Source organism: Gouania willdenowi, chromosome 13 (genome assembly GCF_900634775.1).
Source record: "Gouania willdenowi chromosome 13, fGouWil2.1, whole genome shotgun sequence".
NCBI lineage: Eukaryota > Metazoa > Chordata > Actinopteri > Blenniiformes > Gobiesocidae > Gouania > Gouania willdenowi.
The window spans coordinates 35,184,372-35,203,978 of record NC_041056.1 but is presented as its reverse complement, the minus strand read 5'-3'; the positions used below and the strand labels follow the sequence as shown (position 1 = coordinate 35,203,978).

Sequence of the window (19,607 nt, the reverse complement as noted above, 5' to 3'; positions counted from 1 at the left end):
CTCTGCTCAGATTCACCTGAGACTTTCAACATGGATGCTGCTTGGTTCAAGGGTGTACAACTTCAGATTTGTTTGGACTACAATGATACGTTAACAAATTAATTAATGAAATTGTCCTAAAAGGGACATGTTGTAAAAAATGTTCACCTTTTAAAACAGTTCCCTCTGATCTAAATGACCTATCTGTGCTGATGATTGGACAAAACATAACATGAATTAAGCAACAGAAGAGGTTTAATACATTGTAAAAACAAGTTCTGTGAGAGCGCTCGGTTTATGGGGGGTGTGTCCCAGGATTTGCATAAACCTCCCCCTTCCCTGCACCGTCCTTCACTGTGTGTAGAGCTACACTGACACGGCTGCAGCTGCAACTTACCGGGACAAAATTTAAGCTGTTAACTTCTTGAATAAGCCTACATTCAGAGTGAACTCATCTTTTAGTAACTCCGTAAGTTGATCATTTACACCATAAAAGCGGTGCTGTTAATGATAATGCTGGGAGAAGTGATCAGCCATCTCTCTCTCCCCTGTCACCATGCTTCGCACACACTCACTTTCTCCTCCTCCTCTGCTTTTCTAACGACAGGAATAGTGCATTTAAGGAGAATCATTTGCTTTGTTCAACCACTGCGTCGATTGTGCCACAAATAAGTCAGATCAGCGATACGAGGCAATAGAACAGGTACTGGGGTGGAGTCCATGGGTGGACTTATCAGTGGTATAAGTGTGCTATAAGACGTACACAGATCATAAACAAATGACTGGATGGTTTTATTTCACATTTTGTGCCGGTGGACACTCAAGTTACCTCATATGTTATTAAAAAAACTGCAAAAGTGGATTTTTCATAACATGTCCCCTTTAAATGCAGCTTTGCAGAACAACTCAATGGTGACAGGTAGTCATGGTAACGCAGGATACGTTTGAACAGTTCGATGTTGACAGGTAGTCACGGTGACTGCACAAAAGGTTCTTAAAAACGACTAAAGTGGATCTAATATCCCAAAAATAAATAAATAAATAAAAATCACCCCGTAAATATTGACCTCAGTGAGCAACATTTGCAACTAAGGTGAGTAATAATAACAATAAAAATTAAATTTCCATTAGGAATTGAGTGTTTACAAGGTCAGTTTAAAGAGGATTTAACTTTTATTCTGAATTAAAGAAGAATTAAAGCTACTTAACTCCCACTTTTCTATAGCAAGACATCCTACGGGCACTGCACTGGTACAGAACAAAAACAGTGGAAAAACCAGCTACTGATTGAGAAACACATTGAGGATGGAGCTCATTTAAAGCCAAATCCACCATTTCACTGGAAGTCTGCAGAAGAAAGAACCAGAAATATCTCTGAAGCCCTGCAAAGTAAAAATAAAGTCTGGCCTGGAGTACACAACCAAAGAAGAAGAAAAAAATCTCTAAACATGTGCAGCACATCAGGCCAGTGGAAACTCAGCTGAATAAAACCCTCCAGTAACAAAACAACTGGGACAACTGCTTTGGAAAAATGGATCGATAGCAATGACCCATGGAGAGTGTGTGTTGCACTGCTACACACTCTATAGTCTATACGTTAGAAGTCCAATGTAGGTCAATGCAGCCTCACATTGAAGCTAAAGCTAATCATCTCTTATCTCTAGCTGATGTCCCACTGGGAGCAGCTGCAGGAAACCAGTGGACACTGTGAGGTCCTGCCCTCACATTGACCTTGAAGGCACTGGTCAGCTGTCCAAGCAGCTTGACCCCTAACAGCAGACATGGGCAACTGGCGGCCTGGTAAAAAAGTAAACGCACTAAATGACTGAAAACACACACACAAAATGACAGAAAAATACACAAAAAGGACAACCAAAGTACACAATTCCAAAACACTTGAGAGAAAGATATACATAAGGACAAAAAAAGACACAAAAAAAGGACAGAAATACATAAAATGGCATCAAAACCTAATAAATTAGATTAATTTATACAAAATGACAACACCCAAAATGACTCAAAAATTATTAAACAAAAACAAAAATACACAAAATGACTCAATAAAACATGAGGACAATACACAAAATAACATAAAAAAAGCCATTCAATTAGATAAAATTATCAAAAAAAATACTTCAAGAACAAGAAAAAATATGCACAAAATGACTCCAAAACACATAAAATAAGACAAAAATACAAAAACCAAAAACAGAAATACACAAAATAACATTAAAAAAAATCCATTAAATCAGACAAAAACAACCAAAATGACTCTAAAATTACAAAACAAAAAACACAAAATGACGACAAACACATTTAGTTAGAGGAAAATTCACAAAATGACTCAAAAAAATATATTAAATAAGAAAAGAAAATACAAAAAAAATAACTCTAAAAACACATTCAATGAAATAAAAAATTATACAAAAACAAACAAAAAATACTCCAAAAACAAGAAATGAGAACAAAGATACACAAAGAAACTACAAAAACACATTAAATGAGATAAAAATGAATAAATACAACAAATGAACTTCTTTCTTTCCTGTGGTAATGCTCAGATTGGTGATTGTTCTAAATGCTGACATGACTGTGGATAATGTGGTCCTCAGATCAGACTGATAATAGTCATCCATTCTTATCACAGTATCTATAAGTACTGCTGTCTCATTGCTCAACACCTCTGTCCTCTACAGCGTTGGCTGCACTTTCCCCTGCTGGGTGGAGGTGGAGGTCTGTCTCACCCACTAACACCACCAAGGTCATTAGATTACTGTACACCCTCCAAGGAGAAGAAATGGAACCAATCCCACATGTGCACACTGACACCAGGATATGACAGGCTCTCATTATCAGTGACAGCATGGATTAAACCTCACTTTGCTCCTTCATTCACACTCACACACACGCACGCACGCACGCACGCACACACACACACACACACACACACACACACACACACACACACACACACACACACACACACACACACACACACACACACAGTGTATGGTGTTGGAAAAAAGACATTCCCGTTTAAAGTCACTGCAGGCAATGAGCTGCACGTCAAATTTCCCAGTAATGATCCAACCTTATTATTACAGAAGACACGCCACACCTAACTCCATTCAAAAAATACTCAAAAAGGACACTGAGAACGGAAAAACAAAACAAACCAACTCACGCCAGGACAGAACAGTTTCCAACTCCAACTTTACTTGTTATGGCGACAGTTGTTCTTATTGTTTTAAAATACGGAATTTGTCAATTTGAGATGAGCCGAACTGAGCACTGGTTCCTCTGGGGTCAACAGAAGAACTTTTAAAATGTAGAGTATCCAAACAAAGTCAGAACACACTCCGCTATTTCAAAACGCCACATTTTTAAATGGAATTTTGACATTGGTTTTCCTCCATATGCCACCATGGAGAGATTCATGCACCGACCTGAAAAGTTATTGCTCAGACCGAGTCCAGGTGACCGCAGTGTGTGGTCATGTTGTGTTAGAAAGGAAACATGTAGAGAAACGTACCTTAAACCGAGCTGAAGCGCAGCGTCACACACACAGACACAGAGAGACAGACAGGGCAGTGATTGAGTCCTGCTCCGCTTCGCAGGTACCAGACCGAGGCCGTCCCTGTGGTCCCGCCCGCCACTCCCACCACTCCCAGTGCGGAATCCCTCCTCCTCCTCCTCCTCCTCCTCCTCCCTCACACCAGGGCCGGGCTGTGGTGGGTGTGGGACCCAGTGAGGGTGGTGCTCACACGGACCCTGTGAGGACGTCTTTGGGGTGTAGTGGCTGATTCTGTTTTCTCCTGACTCAGCACAGCGCGAGCCGCTCTGTAACACCAGGAAGTTCACGCGCAGCAAAAGCAAACCAAAGTCATCCTCACAGCCTTCACTACACGTACACAACTTTATGGAATTCCACCTCTGAAGGGTGAACACACAGTAGTTTGAATAAACCTTCGTCACTGACTATTAATGAGGTTTATGGTCGAGTTTAGATGATCTGAGCTCAGTGATACTGGTTCCTTTGGGCTCTCTCGCCCTCTGCTGGCTGCACAGCGTCACTACAACCTCTAACTGGTTACGGTTAAACTCGTTTCACTTTTAAATGGTGACCATCTTACATGCAACGAATGATTTTAGAAACTAGAACTAAAAGCTTTAATGCTGCTATAAAAACCAAGTTATTATTATTATTAATGGCTTCTAAAGCATGGATCGATTCGTGACCCCTTTTTTATATCACACATTTCTAGCGACCCCCCAAATACTTTTTTTCTTTCTTCTAGAATTCGTTTTTTAAACATGTTTGTTATGCTGTGTCACACAAATACAGAGTAGCCAGGATTTGTGCACAAAGTGACAAGATGTGCCAGCTTAGATATTTTCGTGCTGTATTTTAATTTATTAATAGTTTTTCATTTCTTTTTTTTCCTATTTCTTCTTTTCTTTATACCACATTTTATTTAAACTTTATTTATATTTCAGAAATAAAAAGTACAGAATATAGTTGTTTTTCATGGTGTGTTGTTTTAATATGATTTTGTTAAGATAAATATTAAATACATTTTATTACGATACATTAATATTATCATTAATGCAGCTTCGTTCACATTTATCTAAATCTACATTTTAGCCATAGCGCTGTAGAGAACATTATTACACTATAAATGATTTTACAATGAGTTTTATCATACAGTACATTTTAAAGGTTCCATATCATGCTATTTTTCACCCATCTCCATTTCTTCTAAGAAACCCAAAAACATAGTATTGAGGTTTATTTTTCCAAACTCACCTGTTTTCCAGAGTTTTAGCCTCTAAAAGTCACTTTCTGAGCAACTCTACACAAACAGCCTGTTTTGCGGCCGACTTATGCATATTCATGAGTGGGCGTGTCTATAGACGGGACACAGACTCATTCCTCCCCACATGGTGATGTTGAGCCAGAGGACGGCCGCCCTCCTCCCACCCACTCCATAGCCGAACTCATGCTGCTTTATAAACACGTGACAGAGTGTGGGGGCGGGGCGTTCACGGCACATACATGGACTGTAGAAAATACACACACAGCACAGTGCAAAGGACGCTGAAATGCTCGCCTTCGTGGGCGTGTCTGTTTACATATCAATCACGGCAGAGAGCTTCCTGGAGGCGCGGCTTTTCCAGTTCAGTGCTGCGTCAAATTCGTCATCAAAGTGGGAACGTGTCATTAAATTGGAGCGAGGTGTTTGGACTTTGTGTTTGGAAAGAGCAAATCACCCTCTAACTAACGATAGAAAAAAACACTTTGAGCATGTGTATGAAGCCCTAATAGCACTTTATGATGTTTAAAGCACAGAAAAGTCCATTTAGCTTAACATGGGTCCTTTAAGTCCTAGGTTCCCAAAGTGGGGTCCGCACAGTATCATAAGGGGTACACGAATTAAAAAAAATAAAAAATTCAAACTAGAACATAAATAGACAAGCAGTCTGGAGCCTCCATGCATTGTCACAAATTACACATTGGCCTCTGTAAAGGTGAGTTTACACCGAATGCGACTTCATTGACTATAGTTGCTTGAATCGCCTGTGATGAGTTGCTACAACATAGTCACGCTTTTTTTTTGCTTCATCAGTGACCAGTGACGTGTCGACTGGGCAAGTGAAGTAGGGAGAAACTCATTGTCGAATGGATGTCGCGACACATCGTCACTTGAAGTCGCTTGAAAAGTGAAAAAAATTCAACTCTGAGCAACTTTGATTGCACGATTTATTCGCTGGAAATGCGCGAGTCCTGTCGCTTGATTTTGCGCCGTTTACATTGATTTTTAATATAATCTAGTCGCCAGAGTTACTGAGGTCGCTTTCGGTGTGGACACACCTTAGGTGTTCTAATACTGCCGACTGGTTCCTAGACTACCCTTTGTGACAGAGAAACAATCTCACAAAAAATATGACAAGAGCTACATTGCTTTGCATGATCAAAGTGTGTGAAAGGGGATTTTCAGCTTTGACAAACATGAAAGCAAAATAGAGAACAAGACTTTGCATGGGGAATTATTTAAGCCTCACACTCAAATTCAACCAAACATTGCAGAGTTCTGTGCACCTCTCAACCTCCTGCTTTTCATTAAAGCTGCAGTATGTAGAATCCTCTCTCCGCTCCGTTTCAAAACCAAAAGTTTGCCACCCATACCGGTATATTTTTTGTGACAAATGTATGGACTTTATCTTGAGTTGTTGGAGAGTTTTCTCGTGTTTTTGAGACTCTAACATGAATGCACGTATCACTCTGTAGTTACTGCCCCGAGTAGCGGCTGCTGCTGTCAGCTCGTCCCCGCCAGAAAGCTCACGCGGGCAGCTGTGATCCCAGCTGCCTGAGCGTTAGCCACTCAGAGCAAATTGACAATGATCACTCCGCATCCAGCCTGTAAAATGAATTCACCTTGAATAAGCTTCTCTTAGGTGTACACATGCTGTCACAGGGCTCCGCAAGGACTCAAAACAGTCCGTTCCTCCTCAGTATGTTTGTGCTTTTAGACTGATGCTTCTCATTGGTCTGCCTTTTTCAGCTTGATGTGCCTTGTAACTATTAAATCTAACGCCACAATGGAGTTTTCTGTTGGAATGTCCGCCATTGCATTTGGTACGTGAACGCACCTGACTTTAATCAAGCAGCCAATAGTAATGCCCAAAACAGCTCATTGAGCACACGTGTTTGTAGAAAGATCTCTGATTGGCTGACATCTAGCGTCACGTTCTTGGATTTCTAAACTTCATTTACAGGGCCAGGAGAATAGATTCACTGTCCACTCAGAACACTTTGGATTACAATATGCTCAAAGATGATTATGGATTTCTGACCAAATGACGCCAAAAAAAAAACATACATACTGCAGCTTTAATGTTGTAGTGAGTTGTATTTCATAGTTTCAGGGTGATGAAAAAGAGATATATTTTTTACAGAAAATGCCAGTAGGCTAGTTAAATAAAGTGTGATAATTCTATATATTTTATTCTGTCCTTACAGATTATTATTCATTATTTATGATATATTATTCCTCACCAGGATAGGTAAAATTTAGAAACAAATTTCTCTATATACACTGTATATGACATTACATTATTATGTGTTTTTTAGTGTGCAGGAGTAGGGGTACATGGCTTCAGGTTAAATGACTGAAGGGATTCGAGACTGTGAAAAGTTTGTAAACCACAGCTTTAAGTCATTGCCTTATTGACTATATTAGACCCTCAGGTTACAACAGGCTTAATGTGAACAATGAAGGGTGTGTAGAGAGTTTATCCTGTCAACACTGCTGCTGGCAAAGCCCCAGTGATGTCTATGTTTCCTTATTACACAGGGACTAATGTGACCTGCTAGCCAGTGATCACAGTGCACACAGTAGTCACAGGGACAATGGACACTAACATAGACAACAATTATCTATTTATTTTTATTCATGTGAAGCAAGACAAAATAAAGGACCCAATTCTGCAAGCTTGTCCAAATGTAGGCTAACTGTGACAGAACAGTAAGTAGCTTAGCAGTCAAATACTGTACAGTGCCACGTTTACGCGTGTTCTGTTCTGTCTCACTATATATAGCCTGCATATCATCTGTGACTCAGCGTTATGCAACAAGTGCAGCACTAGCATTAGTGTGACCTTAGCTGGGTGTCAGTGTCACAGCTGGACTGACTGTTATACAGCTGTGCTGCCAGAGGGGGGCGTGATAGGTTCACACACACACACACACACACACACACACACACACACACACACACACACACACACACACACACACACACACACACACACACACACACACACACACACACACACACACACACACACACCAGGGTTGGGGTCAATTACATTTTTCAGTTACAATTAGGTTTTCAATTACCCATGTCCAACAACAATTCAATTACGATTACAATTAAATAACAATTATTTTTTTATCCTCAAAAAGTCAATTAAAATGACTGAGCCTGAAATAAATAACTTAATAAAAGTTAACCTTCCTCTTGTGTTAGCTTTCTGTTAGCATCTCTAATGACAACGGGTAATAAATCATCTGTAAAACAACACTAAAAACAAATATCTATCATCTAATTTCTTTCCTATCTATTGATTACCTTGGTAGGCTTTCTAGTCAATGAACATTTTGGTTTTAATATTTTAGGTGTGGGTGTTTGAACCTTTTTTTGTGTCAGTATAACCCTCGATATTTCAATTATTTTTGAAAAATGTGGGAAAGCTTGATATGAAACATGTTTTAATAATTGTTAACTACATACTGTATGTGTAGAACTGTACATAAACTGTAACATGGTTCCCCAGTTTAGCGTAAAATTATAATTGACATTTTTTTCTAGAATTTTCACGACAATTACAATTACAAAGTTAATTATCTAAACTCAATTACAATTTAATTACGATTACGACAGCAACAGATCATAATTACGCCATAATTGTAATTGATTATCAGTTACGCCATTACAATTCTAATTGACACACACACATTGTTGGTGCAGTGATGAGTGTTCAAAGGTGAGAGTCTCTACACACCTTTTACCCACTTCCACAAACATGGAGTGATTTGACCTTAAAGGAATGTGGGAAGAGGGAACAGATGAAGTCATGTGCTGAAACGTCTTTGTTGTTTCCTCCCATTTGAGCTACAGTACATTCCACACCCCCCCCTATCATCACAGCAGCCTGTCCTGTACCACATTCCTCATCCCGTAACTCCAAATCTAATGCTCTACATCAGGGGGTCACACATGTGATTGTCTGATCTGAAGACCACATTATCAATAACATTCATGTAATAACGACCAATCTAAACATGAGAAAACAAAGGGTTTTGTCTTTGTTCTCTTTTTTGTGTAGTTGTTTTTTTTCTGTTTTTAGTCATTTTGTGTGTTTTTGGAGTGATTTTGTGTATTTATCTGTTTGAGAATTTCTGCTGGCATTTTGTGTATTTTATTGTATGCATTTTTGTTATTTATTGAGTTATGTTTGCATTTATGTTTATTGTTGTCAATATGCAGTGCCTTTTTGTAATTTTTCTGTTTTTTTGTCATTTTGGGTATTTTTTTTTAGTAATTTTGTGTAATTGTGTAATTTGTGCATTGTGTACGTCTTTTTGTCCATGTGTTGTTGTTTTTGTGTTTAGGTGGTGGTTTTGTGTGTTTGGTGTCCTTTTGTGCGTTTGATGTGTCTTTTGTTGTGAATTTTAGGAAACTTTTTTTGGGTTTTGTTGTTATTTTGTGTATTTATTATTATTATGTGCATTATGGTGGGCTTCATTTTATTCCCAATTTCTTTCATTACAATTTTTGATTGATTTGTCTTGGGGGCCACACAGATTTAGACCGAGGGCCGCAGATTTAGTCTGTAGAAATGCTAAGGCAACACACACACACACACACACACACACACACACACACACACACACACACACACAGTGTATGGTGTTGGAAAAAAGACATTCCCGTTTAAAGTCACTGCAGGCAATGAGCTGCACGTCAAACTTCCCAGTAATGATCCCAGTTATCGGCCCACCTTATTAATACAGAAGACAGGATCAGGGTTGGGGTCAATTACATTTTTCATTTACATCTTCAATTATCCCAGTTTAATTACAACTCAAGTACAATTATTGTGACTGGCATTTTTCCAAATACAAATACTATTACAATTATAATTTTCCTCCTGAAAGTCAATTAAAATTATGTTCTAATTTACTAAAGTCCAATTACAATTAATCACAATTACTGAGTCTGAAATAAATAACCCCATAGAACTTAACCTTAGCTTTCTGTTAGCATCTCTCATGATAATGGTTAACAGTCCAGTTTTAGTCTTAAATCAGCTGTAAAACATTATATATCATCCAATTAGTTTTTCATCTCTTGATTGCCTTGTTAGCCTTCATTATCCATGAAAATATTGGTATTAATATTTTGATATTTTTGGTGCGGTTGTCTGAGCCTTTTTGTGTGTGTGAGTGTGTGTGTGTGTGTATTTATACCCCTCGATTTAAAAACATTTTAAATGGTAAAATGATCTTCAAGAGAAACATTGATCTGAAACATATTTATATAATTGTTAACTGTGTATGTGTAAGGCATAGAACTGTAACATGGTTCCACTGGTTTGCATTTAATTAAATTGTAATGATACATCTTATAGAATTTCTATACCAGTTACCGTACAAAGTAAATTATGATTACAACAGCAACAGATTATTTTCAATTACAGTTATAATTATGTCACAATTTTAATTAATAATCAATTATCACAAGATTTTTAATTTTAAGCCAATTATGATAAATGGACTTGATTTATATAGCAGTATATCCCTACACTGACGTAATCCTAAAGCACTTTGCATATCAGCTCATTCATCAGTGGGACTGAGCTGCCATGCAAGGCACTAGGAAACCACTGGGAGCAACTTAGGGTTCAGTGTCTAAGGACACTTTGACACATAGACAGGTATCGACTGGGATTGAACCCCCAACCTCTCGATCAGAATACGACCCCTCTACCATCAGCGGCCATCTTGCCACTAACAAGATGGCCGCTGTAACTACAGGCTTCAGACTCATCCTCAGAGAAAGACATTCAAACACCAACTCTGGCAATCAGCAGGAAGTCATACGTTATTTCTTTTATGAGCTAAAAAAGAAGGACGTGCTTCTCAGAAAACACAATTGCTTCCCACTGCTACTTTTTACGACGACACGGTACCTGGAGACAATTCAGGTCCATGTCTGTCCTGCTCAACACTGCACCAAACATCCTGAATGAAGCTGACAGAAATCCACTCACTGTCCACAAACATTAAACACACCGTTACATGATAAAGTGGACCAAACTGATGAGCGATCCAGCCTGGTTACGTCGCTAGAACCAAATACCAGGACTGTGTCGCCACCTACTGGAATAGTTACGCCTGAGAACTATAGAATTTGGACTTTCTTCATGTTTTATGTTAAACTTAAAACCTTATTAGAAAAAGTGTATAATTAGCCCGATGGGTTTTGGTGTCTAATGTACTATCTACGGTGGCCGTAAAAGCTCACAACACAACACAAAATGAAGAACCCCACATCACAACAAAACACAGACTGAAGAACACCACAACGCAACACAAAAGAAAGCACACACAAATACAAACCCCACAATGCAACACGAAAGCAGTCTGGTAGTGAGGAAAGGATCAGGTCTGTGAAAGGATCGGGCACTGATATCGACATTATTGTCACTCTTCTTTGTGGATTTTTAGCAGACTGCTCTCGTGTTGTGAGCTTTGGTGTTCTGTTGTGGAGTTTGTATGTGTGTTGTCTAGTGAGCTCTCAGGGTGTTTTGTGTTGTGTTGTGGGCTTTTATGACACCGTAACTATCCTATAATTTTCCCTCTCGAACAGACGAAAATAAATTAAAAAGGGTTTCAATCTGATTACAGGTAAAAGTTGATGCTGTAACGTGTTTTTCTCTTCCTCTCTCGATCCGTTTCTCTCTTTGTATCCTGGTGTTGGAGCTCATGGTTCCTGATCTGTGGTTCCCAGTAAACCCAGTTTGTGATACTCTAATGATCTCCTCTCTATCTGGTTCTGTCCACTAACTCCAACTAGTCCTTCTGATGGCTGCCACTGAGTCTGCTTCTGCTAAACGTTTCTTCCTGTTCAATGATGTCATTTTTTTCTCTCCATCGTCACTGATTCTTGCTCATGAGGAAATGAGTGGGTTTTTTTCCCCCCATTTAAACACATCCTTTTATTTTGTGGGGGGGTCCGGCATACAAACTAAATGCCGGTAGCGTTTCTGTATGGAATAGAGAGAAATCCGCTCTGCTCCCTCTTCCCTGAAGGCAAATGTTTGGGTGCACTTTGGATTCTACAGTTTCTTGGGTAAGAAGGAGCTTGAAATGACATATGCAGTTTGCAAACACTGAAAATCGAGTACTTTGGGAACACCTAAATGTCCCAGCCCACATTTTACGCAACCACCTGGAGCTAAAAGAAGCAGAGCAGCTGCCACTAACAACTCAATAATGCACACTCATCACGTTACTAAACTTCCAACTCCTCTAAACGTGCTTGACAGATCTAAACCTATCGCCTGTTTAATTTTGAAAGATCTGCCCCCCATAGCGTACTAGCTTGTAGTCTCGTAAAATTCAGATGTACTTCTTATATTTTATTTTCATATTTAATTTAAAAGGTTCTCAAATGTTTACTTTTGAGGCTCATAAGTGGGTATTCATTACTTATTTGAACAGAAACTGAACAGTTAAACATTTATTTTTGTTATTGATAAAATGACAATTCATTTTATTGTTTTCTCATTACTGAATTGTTCAACTTTGTAGCCACAGAAACTTGAAAAGTGTTTGACTGCTATATTTTCAAAACTACCATTAGATGACAAAGAAAATGTTACATTTTGCAAGGTAAGCAAAATAAATGTTGCCTCTTTGTCCAAAGTTTGTCTCTGAGTATTTCCAATTTTAGAATCACTTTATTGAACCTTGGAAAGTAGCATTTACTTGAACATAATCAGTTTTTATTGACCTTTGATTCTAAGTGTATTGATTCTGATCAATAATCAGTTTAAATTGAATTGAAGTCATGGCACTTTACAGCATATACATCATTACTCTTTAAATATAAATGTAGTTCAGACACTCTGCCATGATAAGTAAGGCTTTATAAATCACCAGAGGTGGCAAAAGTACTAGTTTTCAGTATTCAAGTAAAAGTATATATACTTGAATAAAAAATGATTCTGGTATTGAAGTTGCTCCTTTACTTGAGTAAAAGTAAAAAAGTACATGCTATTTAATGTACAGTAAAATATTCTATTTTCTGTCTAAATCTGTTACCTTTGAACACCTGGAGAACTGGTAATAAAAATAAATTAAATGTGTTACCCTTTAAAAACAACTGGATAATTTATAGATACAATTTGTAAATAAATGGTTTTAAGAAAAAAAAAAAAAAAATACAAATTCTAAACTAAACGCAGAGTAGCTTTAAGTTTAACATTTTTAAAAAATTGAAAATATTAATTATAAAACTAAGGGACCTGCCTATCAGAAAAATCCTCAAACTACCGCAATTTTGTGTCTTTTTACGTCATGACATCATCTTCAATGGTTTAAAAGTAACGAGCTCATTTTTTAAATGTAAGGAGTAGAAAGTTCAGATATTTGTTTAAAAAAGTAAAAAGCTGTCAAAAAAAACAACACTCAAGTGAAGTACAGATACCAGAAAAAACTACTTAAGTACAGTAACAAAGTATTTGTACTTTGTTACTTGTCACCTCCTCAAATCACGTATAAGAGATTCAAATGTGTTCTGGCCTGATTAAATGATTCAGGAGAATAAATAACTCTTCTGTAACTTGTTGGTAAAAAGTGCGAGTAGAAAAAATCGGTTTCCGACTCTGACTCCAGCCATGGGTGAACTGACCTTGCAGTTGTGGCAGTAGTTGTCTTCATTCATCCCTGGAGAAAGGATGATTTCACCCGTTGGTATCAACTGGATCTTCAGTTCCATCATTGTTGCTTTTGTTTGTTTTAAACGTTCTATCTAAAAAATAAAAATCTCCAAATTGTGGAAAGTGTCAAAGTGTTTGATCACTTCCCTTTGGTCAGCTGATCCTTAAGTCAGGCAGAGAACAATGTTGCTATGAAGAACATTCTAGGATGTGCCTGGAAAGCAAACACATTACTGTCAAGGATCTGCACACACCAACACGGATACATGTCAAATCATGCATATTTACATTTTAATGATTTAACATGAGACAACTTTGACTTCCTGACTGAGATATAAATGAAGTAGAAATGCTGATGAGAGGTTTGAAAGCAGAAGTTCATAGATAGTGTGTGAGGTGTTACCTGTTGCAGAGCAGAGAGTCACAGTGAGAGCAGCTTCCTTCACTGCTGCCAGAGGATGTTTCCTCTCTGGTTAAGGGATCATGGGGAGGAAATGCAGCTCAGCCTTTTCTGCACGCGTGTGTGTGTGTGTGTGTGTGTGTGTGTGTGTGTGTGTGTGTGTGTGTGTGTGTGTGTGTGTGTGTGTGCGTGTGTGTGGGCACGCACATTGGCAGGAACTTGCGTTTTTAGAAGGAGTCAAACCCAGTGGTTTCTATTCTCTGGAATGTTTCTATTGGTAGTGGTGGTCACTGTATGTCATAAGGCCACAGGATTGGCCAATGCTCTCTCTCAGGAAGCCACTTTAGGACCTTCACTGTGGCTTCTATCACTGATGGAACAGGAAATCAGTTCTTCCCTTTGCATAGCCACACAACTTTGTCCAATTACTACAAGTTTGTAGCACCTTTAATCAGACTCAGAAATCAGAAAAGTTTTTATTGGCCAAGTACAGTTTTAATACAGTACAGGGAATTTAACTTGGTCGTTGGTGCGAAGAACAAAAAACAAACCAGAAACATTATTAATTATAAATATGAAGTAAATATAATAAATAATAAAAACTGCAAGCTGTGATAACGGCCCTCGCACCTGCCGCGCCCGTCGAGGCACGAGGCGACTCCTTCCTACGCGTTTAAAGTCAAACTTCATTTTGTACGTCACAAGGTCTGGTTGTGGAGTGGGACATCTGTCTCCTGGTGATGAACACGTTTGGGAAGAATGTGTTGAAAACTGTACACAATACATAATAGAATCCAAAAAGTGCTTTTCTATTACCACCGGGGGCATTAAGTCCTGTCTCATGAATTGTCATGCCTTTGCGTTTCCTGTTCTGCACATTAGGTTTTGATAAAATAAGTTTCGGCTGAGTTATTAAAAGAATTCCAGTTTCCAAATATGGAGGTGTCCAGTGTAGAACTTTGCGTTTTGCTGTGAAATGTCAGCACTTCATAACTTTAAGGTAAGGTGAAAAAGAAGAGAGCCATGTTTATTGCTGTTGCCATTTGCTGTTCAATGGCTGCTACGATTGTACAGCGGACTGTTTGGGTGCAGATGGTGATGACGTAGGAGTCCTGATAGAAAACGCCTCGGCCGTACAGATTGCAGTCACACTGCAAAAAATTTAATACGTATTGGATTTAGGACCACATATGGAAGTGACCTGGGCCCAATTGGAAAAAAATTGTGCTGTTCAGACTGTCTTTAACAGATCGGACACAGCTCACATATGGCCAAAAAAATTGGATTTGGGTCACAATGCCTGCAGTGTGAACGTAGCCTAAACAACCTCCCTCAAGCAGTTAAAATGCTCCAGGAATCACTGGTGTGAACGTGTTAGTTATCATCACCCACAGTACAAACGATTCTTTCTCCTTTAGTGTACAATTTTATTAAATTATCTCACAGTCTTTAGTGGTAATATTCTTCAGCTGATACAAGTTGAACTTTTACAACCACAGAGCTGCTAAAAGTGAGTCTCTCTGTGTGTTATTACTAATGTTTCAGAAGGAGAGACTAAAAGGTTCCTGACCTCTGCACAGATTTAATTTGATCAGTTATCTTATCTACATGAGCCCAATAATTGTTTTGCTAATGGTGCACCAACTGTCCTTTGCATCTTTTGACCAGTTTATGACCCCAACACTACTTTTTTTTTTTTTTTTTTTTTTTTTCACCTTGTCTGCACATGCTGTTGAAGGTTAACACTACAAGAAGTGCAATCTTTTAACAGCAATGCATATTTTATTATTGCAATTAAATAAATGAATTTATTTCATTGCATAATTGTGACCATCACCAGCCCTCCCTAGGGAAGGGTAAATACTTTATTAAAGGGAGGATGTAAAAAAGAGAGGGCAGTGTTACACCAGGGTGAGGGGGGTGGGGGGGGGAGTTAACAGGGAGGAGGGATACAAGATAGGAAAACGAATGGGTGGGGAGTAGTCAATAAGTTTCAAGTGATGTGATGTGAAATTGTGGTTGTGTATATTGTGCTTATTGTTGTGTTATCAAGCCAGTCTGGTGACCAGTGTGCGGCTTAGGAATAATGGTGGTGGCTGTGAGCAGAGGAGGAAGTGAGTGGAAGTTACATAAAACAGGTATTTGGGAACAACGTGTCTATGGTTGAGCCCAGTATGAGTGTTATCCCACAGCCCGAGGCCAGTGCGTCCATGACAAATGTGATTCCAAGAGCCGCTACTGCAAAACCCATGAGCCGCCCCCGGGCCCGAAGAAGCAGTCGGGCCAGCAGAAAGAGCGAGAGATCTAGGGGCCCCCGGAGACCACCCCACGGCCAAGCAGCCCCCCGAACGCCCCCAAGGTCCCAAGCCGAGAGGCTGCCATTGCCCCCCCATACACACCCGAAAAGCCCCCAAGGAGCCAAGGACCCAGCGCACCACGCCACCGACTCCAACCCCCAACCCCCAGGCCCCCCAGCCCCCCACCCCCCCACCACCACCCACACCCCCGCGCCCAGCCCCCCGAGGGGAGGGCCCAGAGAGCCCCCAGCCCGAGACCCCAGCGGAGGAGCCAAAGCCCACGCCCAGCAGACGACCAGAGCCACGCCGAACGGGCAGCCGGCGGGCACCCGCCGGTGAGCCCAGAGCCAGCAGGGACCCGACCCCAGGCCAGGAGGACCCGGAATGGATGCAGCACCAGGAGCAGCCCGCCCAGGGCGAACGACCACACCCCAAGCCGCATAAGGCACCAGGGGGCCGCTGGGGCTCCCCCCGCCGGTCCCCAGGTACCCTAACCTAGCCCCCCCGGGCGCCCCAGATGCTGATGCCGCCTGCGCCACGAGCTTCAGTTCTTTAAAGCCAGGGCCCCCTCCAGAGGCCAAGCCAGACCGCCCCGCCGGGATGTGGCCCCCTAATCTGGCCCCGACACCCTGCCTCACGGGGGATTGCCCAAGCAGGGGCCGCACCAGAAGGTATGCAAGGGCGCGGCACGCGCCACCCGCCCCAGAAGACCCCCGCCAGGACCGGCCCGGCCAGCCGGTCAAGCACCCCGGGCCCCTGGAGCAACCCCAGGGACCAGGACCCCCCAAGGGCAAGCCCCCGGGCCAAGCCCCCCGGGACGCGCCCCCCACCCCAGCCCAGGTCCCGGCCACAGCCCAGCAGGACCGCACAGCCCCAGACGGCACAAGGCCAGCAGCCCAGGGCCCGCCGCCCCCCGGACAGCGCAAACCACGGGGCAGCGCCCCCCGCCGGCCCGCGAGCAACCGGCGACCCCCACCGCGGGGACGGAGGCACCCCAACGGCACACATCCAGCGCGGGACAGCAGCCCCCAGCCAAAGATGCCCCGGACCCACCCACCAGTCCGCAGATGGCAGGACATACCCACCAGGCGGCCGAAAGCAACTTCAACCACCGGAACAGCTAACGCCGCCCCCCCAGTAAACAGCATCATCCCGAGGCGCCAAACAACCCTGCCCCAACCCCGGTGAGGACACCAGCACCCCCCCAGCACACCCACCCCCCAAACCGGCGAGGCAGGCCACCCCGGGCCCGCACACCGCGGGGCCCGCCCCCAAGGCCACCAGGAGAGAAAGCAAGCACCAAGCCACACCCAAGGGGGAGAGGCACCCCCGCGCCCCACCCGGCCGACACAGCCCGGAAAGACCCCGCAAGGAGAGACCCCGGCAAAGCCCCCCCGAGACCCACCGCCACGCCCGACCGCACCATCTTGATGTACTTTTACTCTATGCAGTGGCCCAGCCACCAACAGAGGGGCCAGGCCCCCACTGGAGAGGCCCAAATATGTGTACCAACCCACCACCCTGTTATGGTGCCTCTCCATTCCCCAATGGAGAGGCACTTCCCGATCCCGTGTGTGAATGTGTGTGTTTGGTGAATGTATGGGGTGTAATTAAAAGAAGGGGGATGGAGGGGAGCGGTGCTCCCCCTCCAGCCTCTGTGGATTTATGTGTATGTGGTGTAATAGGCCGGAGGGTGTAAATGATGATACACCCTCCGGGGGGTGGCATGTTGAGATGCGATTAAAATTGGAGGGATTAGTAGGGCAACTAGAGGTGGGAGGGCCGCCCCCACGCCACTACATAGTAACACAGGTGGCGGCCCCCTCCACCCCCAGCCCCACCATCCAGCCCCCCAAGGGTTGGGTATCGGTGTGTGGTGCATTTTGTGAGTGAGCCAGACCAGCTGGGAGTGGGGTGAAGTGAACATGTAGGAGGCCTGTCCAGTGTGAGCCGGGCCCGTCCGCGTGGCGGGCCACGCGAGAGGGTAGATGGCGCAGACGGGCAAGTGGCACTGCGGGCCCCGGAACAGCACAGTCGGAGACCCCCCCCCACGGCACCCCCCAGACCGCGCCGGCCCCGCGGAGCACGGCGACACCCCCCACCCCCGGGCACAGCCAGGCACCAACCCCATCCCCCGGCGCCCCAGGGGGCGACCCCCGCCGCCCGCCGGCCCGGAGCAACGCCACCCCGCCACCAAGGGGAGCGGCCGAGCAGGGGGGAAGCCCATGCCCGCACCAGGGCCAGCACAGGCCCACCCGGCGCCACGATACAACACTCTCCACCGGGAGGCGGCCCCGGCCCCCCCAACGAGAGAGGACGCCATCCACCGCCAAGCAGGGCCATCCCGCCAGCCACGGACCGGCAAGCCAGAGTACCGAAGCACCCCCAGCCCGGAACCGCGCCCCCACACCAACGGCGCCAATAGAGCCCCCCCCCCCCCCCCCCCCCCCCCCCCCCCCACGGAGGCAATCCCCGACGACCCACGCACCGGCACGAGACACCCCCCCCGACGCCAGCACACCCCGAACAACAGCGGGCCCGAGGCCACCAGCCCCGCCCCGCCCAAGGCTGCGCAGTGCCGCCACGAGCCGCGGCCGGTCCCCGGGCAGATGGCCGGAGAGCACCCCCCCGGACACGTAGCCCAAGGATCCGCCCCCGGGGCACCCCCGCCCCGGAATCGCGCCCACGGCGCCCGGTGCACCCAGCCAGCAGACCAGCCAATCCCAACGCGGATCCACCGGGCCAGGAACCATGCGCCGCGCCCCCGCACACCCGCCCAATACGACCCCTGGGGAGGCCCCATAGCACCCCCCACCCCACCCCTCTAGCCATAACGTCCACACCCCGGCCATTGCGGTCGTACAAAAAGCCCCCGAGGGGGCCCCGCCTGGCTCGTCGCGCAAGCGACATCCCTGGCAAAGGTGCGCCCCAGGGAGCCAAGCCAAGGACCCGCAAGGGCCGACGGAGCAACCCACAGCCACACCCCGCCACCCAGCAACCCAGGAGGCAATCGCCGACCCCGGGCAGCAGCCACCCCCAAAGCTACCCCCACCCCGGATCCCCCCGGACCGGAGCCAAGGACCCCACCACCCCAGGCCCCCCAACGAGACCACCCCCCAGCCAACCCACCCGGCACGGCACCGCCCGTCCCCCAGGCGGGAGCCACAGCCCCCCCACCAGTGCCCCAGGCCAACGGGAGCCCCCCAAACCCAACCCCACAGGATGGCGGGCGCAAGAGCAAAGGAGGAGGAGGGGGGGAGGACGAGACAGGGGGACAGGGAGCAAGGGGAAGGAGCGGCAGGGGAGCACGCAGGGCCCCAGCCCCAGAGACCAACCAGATGAGCATTGTAAGGGGCAACGGCGCCAAATCAAACAGCCCCGGGACCCCGTGAACACCCAGAAGGAATGCACACCCGTGCTGA

The 19,607-nt window shown here is 44.4% G+C and overlaps 1 protein-coding gene across 2 annotated transcripts in view; it reads right to left on the bottom strand.

Moving 5' to 3' along the window:
* Positions 1 to 14,005, bottom strand: part of LOC114474018 (unconventional myosin-Ic-like) — a 97,084-nt gene extending 83,079 nt beyond the window's left edge. The window contains exons 1-2 of one of the 2 annotated variants that reach the window (XM_028463860.1): positions 13,892 to 14,005; positions 13,461 to 13,702 (exon numbers count right to left, since the gene is read on the bottom strand). In XM_028463860.1, coding sequence (XP_028319661.1) covers positions 13,461 to 13,550 — 90 coding nt within the window. In that variant the 5' untranslated portion in view covers positions 13,551 to 13,702; positions 13,892 to 14,005. Of the gene's footprint in view, positions 1 to 3,511; positions 3,635 to 13,460; positions 13,703 to 13,891 lie in introns of those variants that run through there. The other variant, XM_028463862.1, reaches the window with a different exon arrangement.
* Positions 14,006 to 19,607: the final 5,602 nt, after the last annotated feature.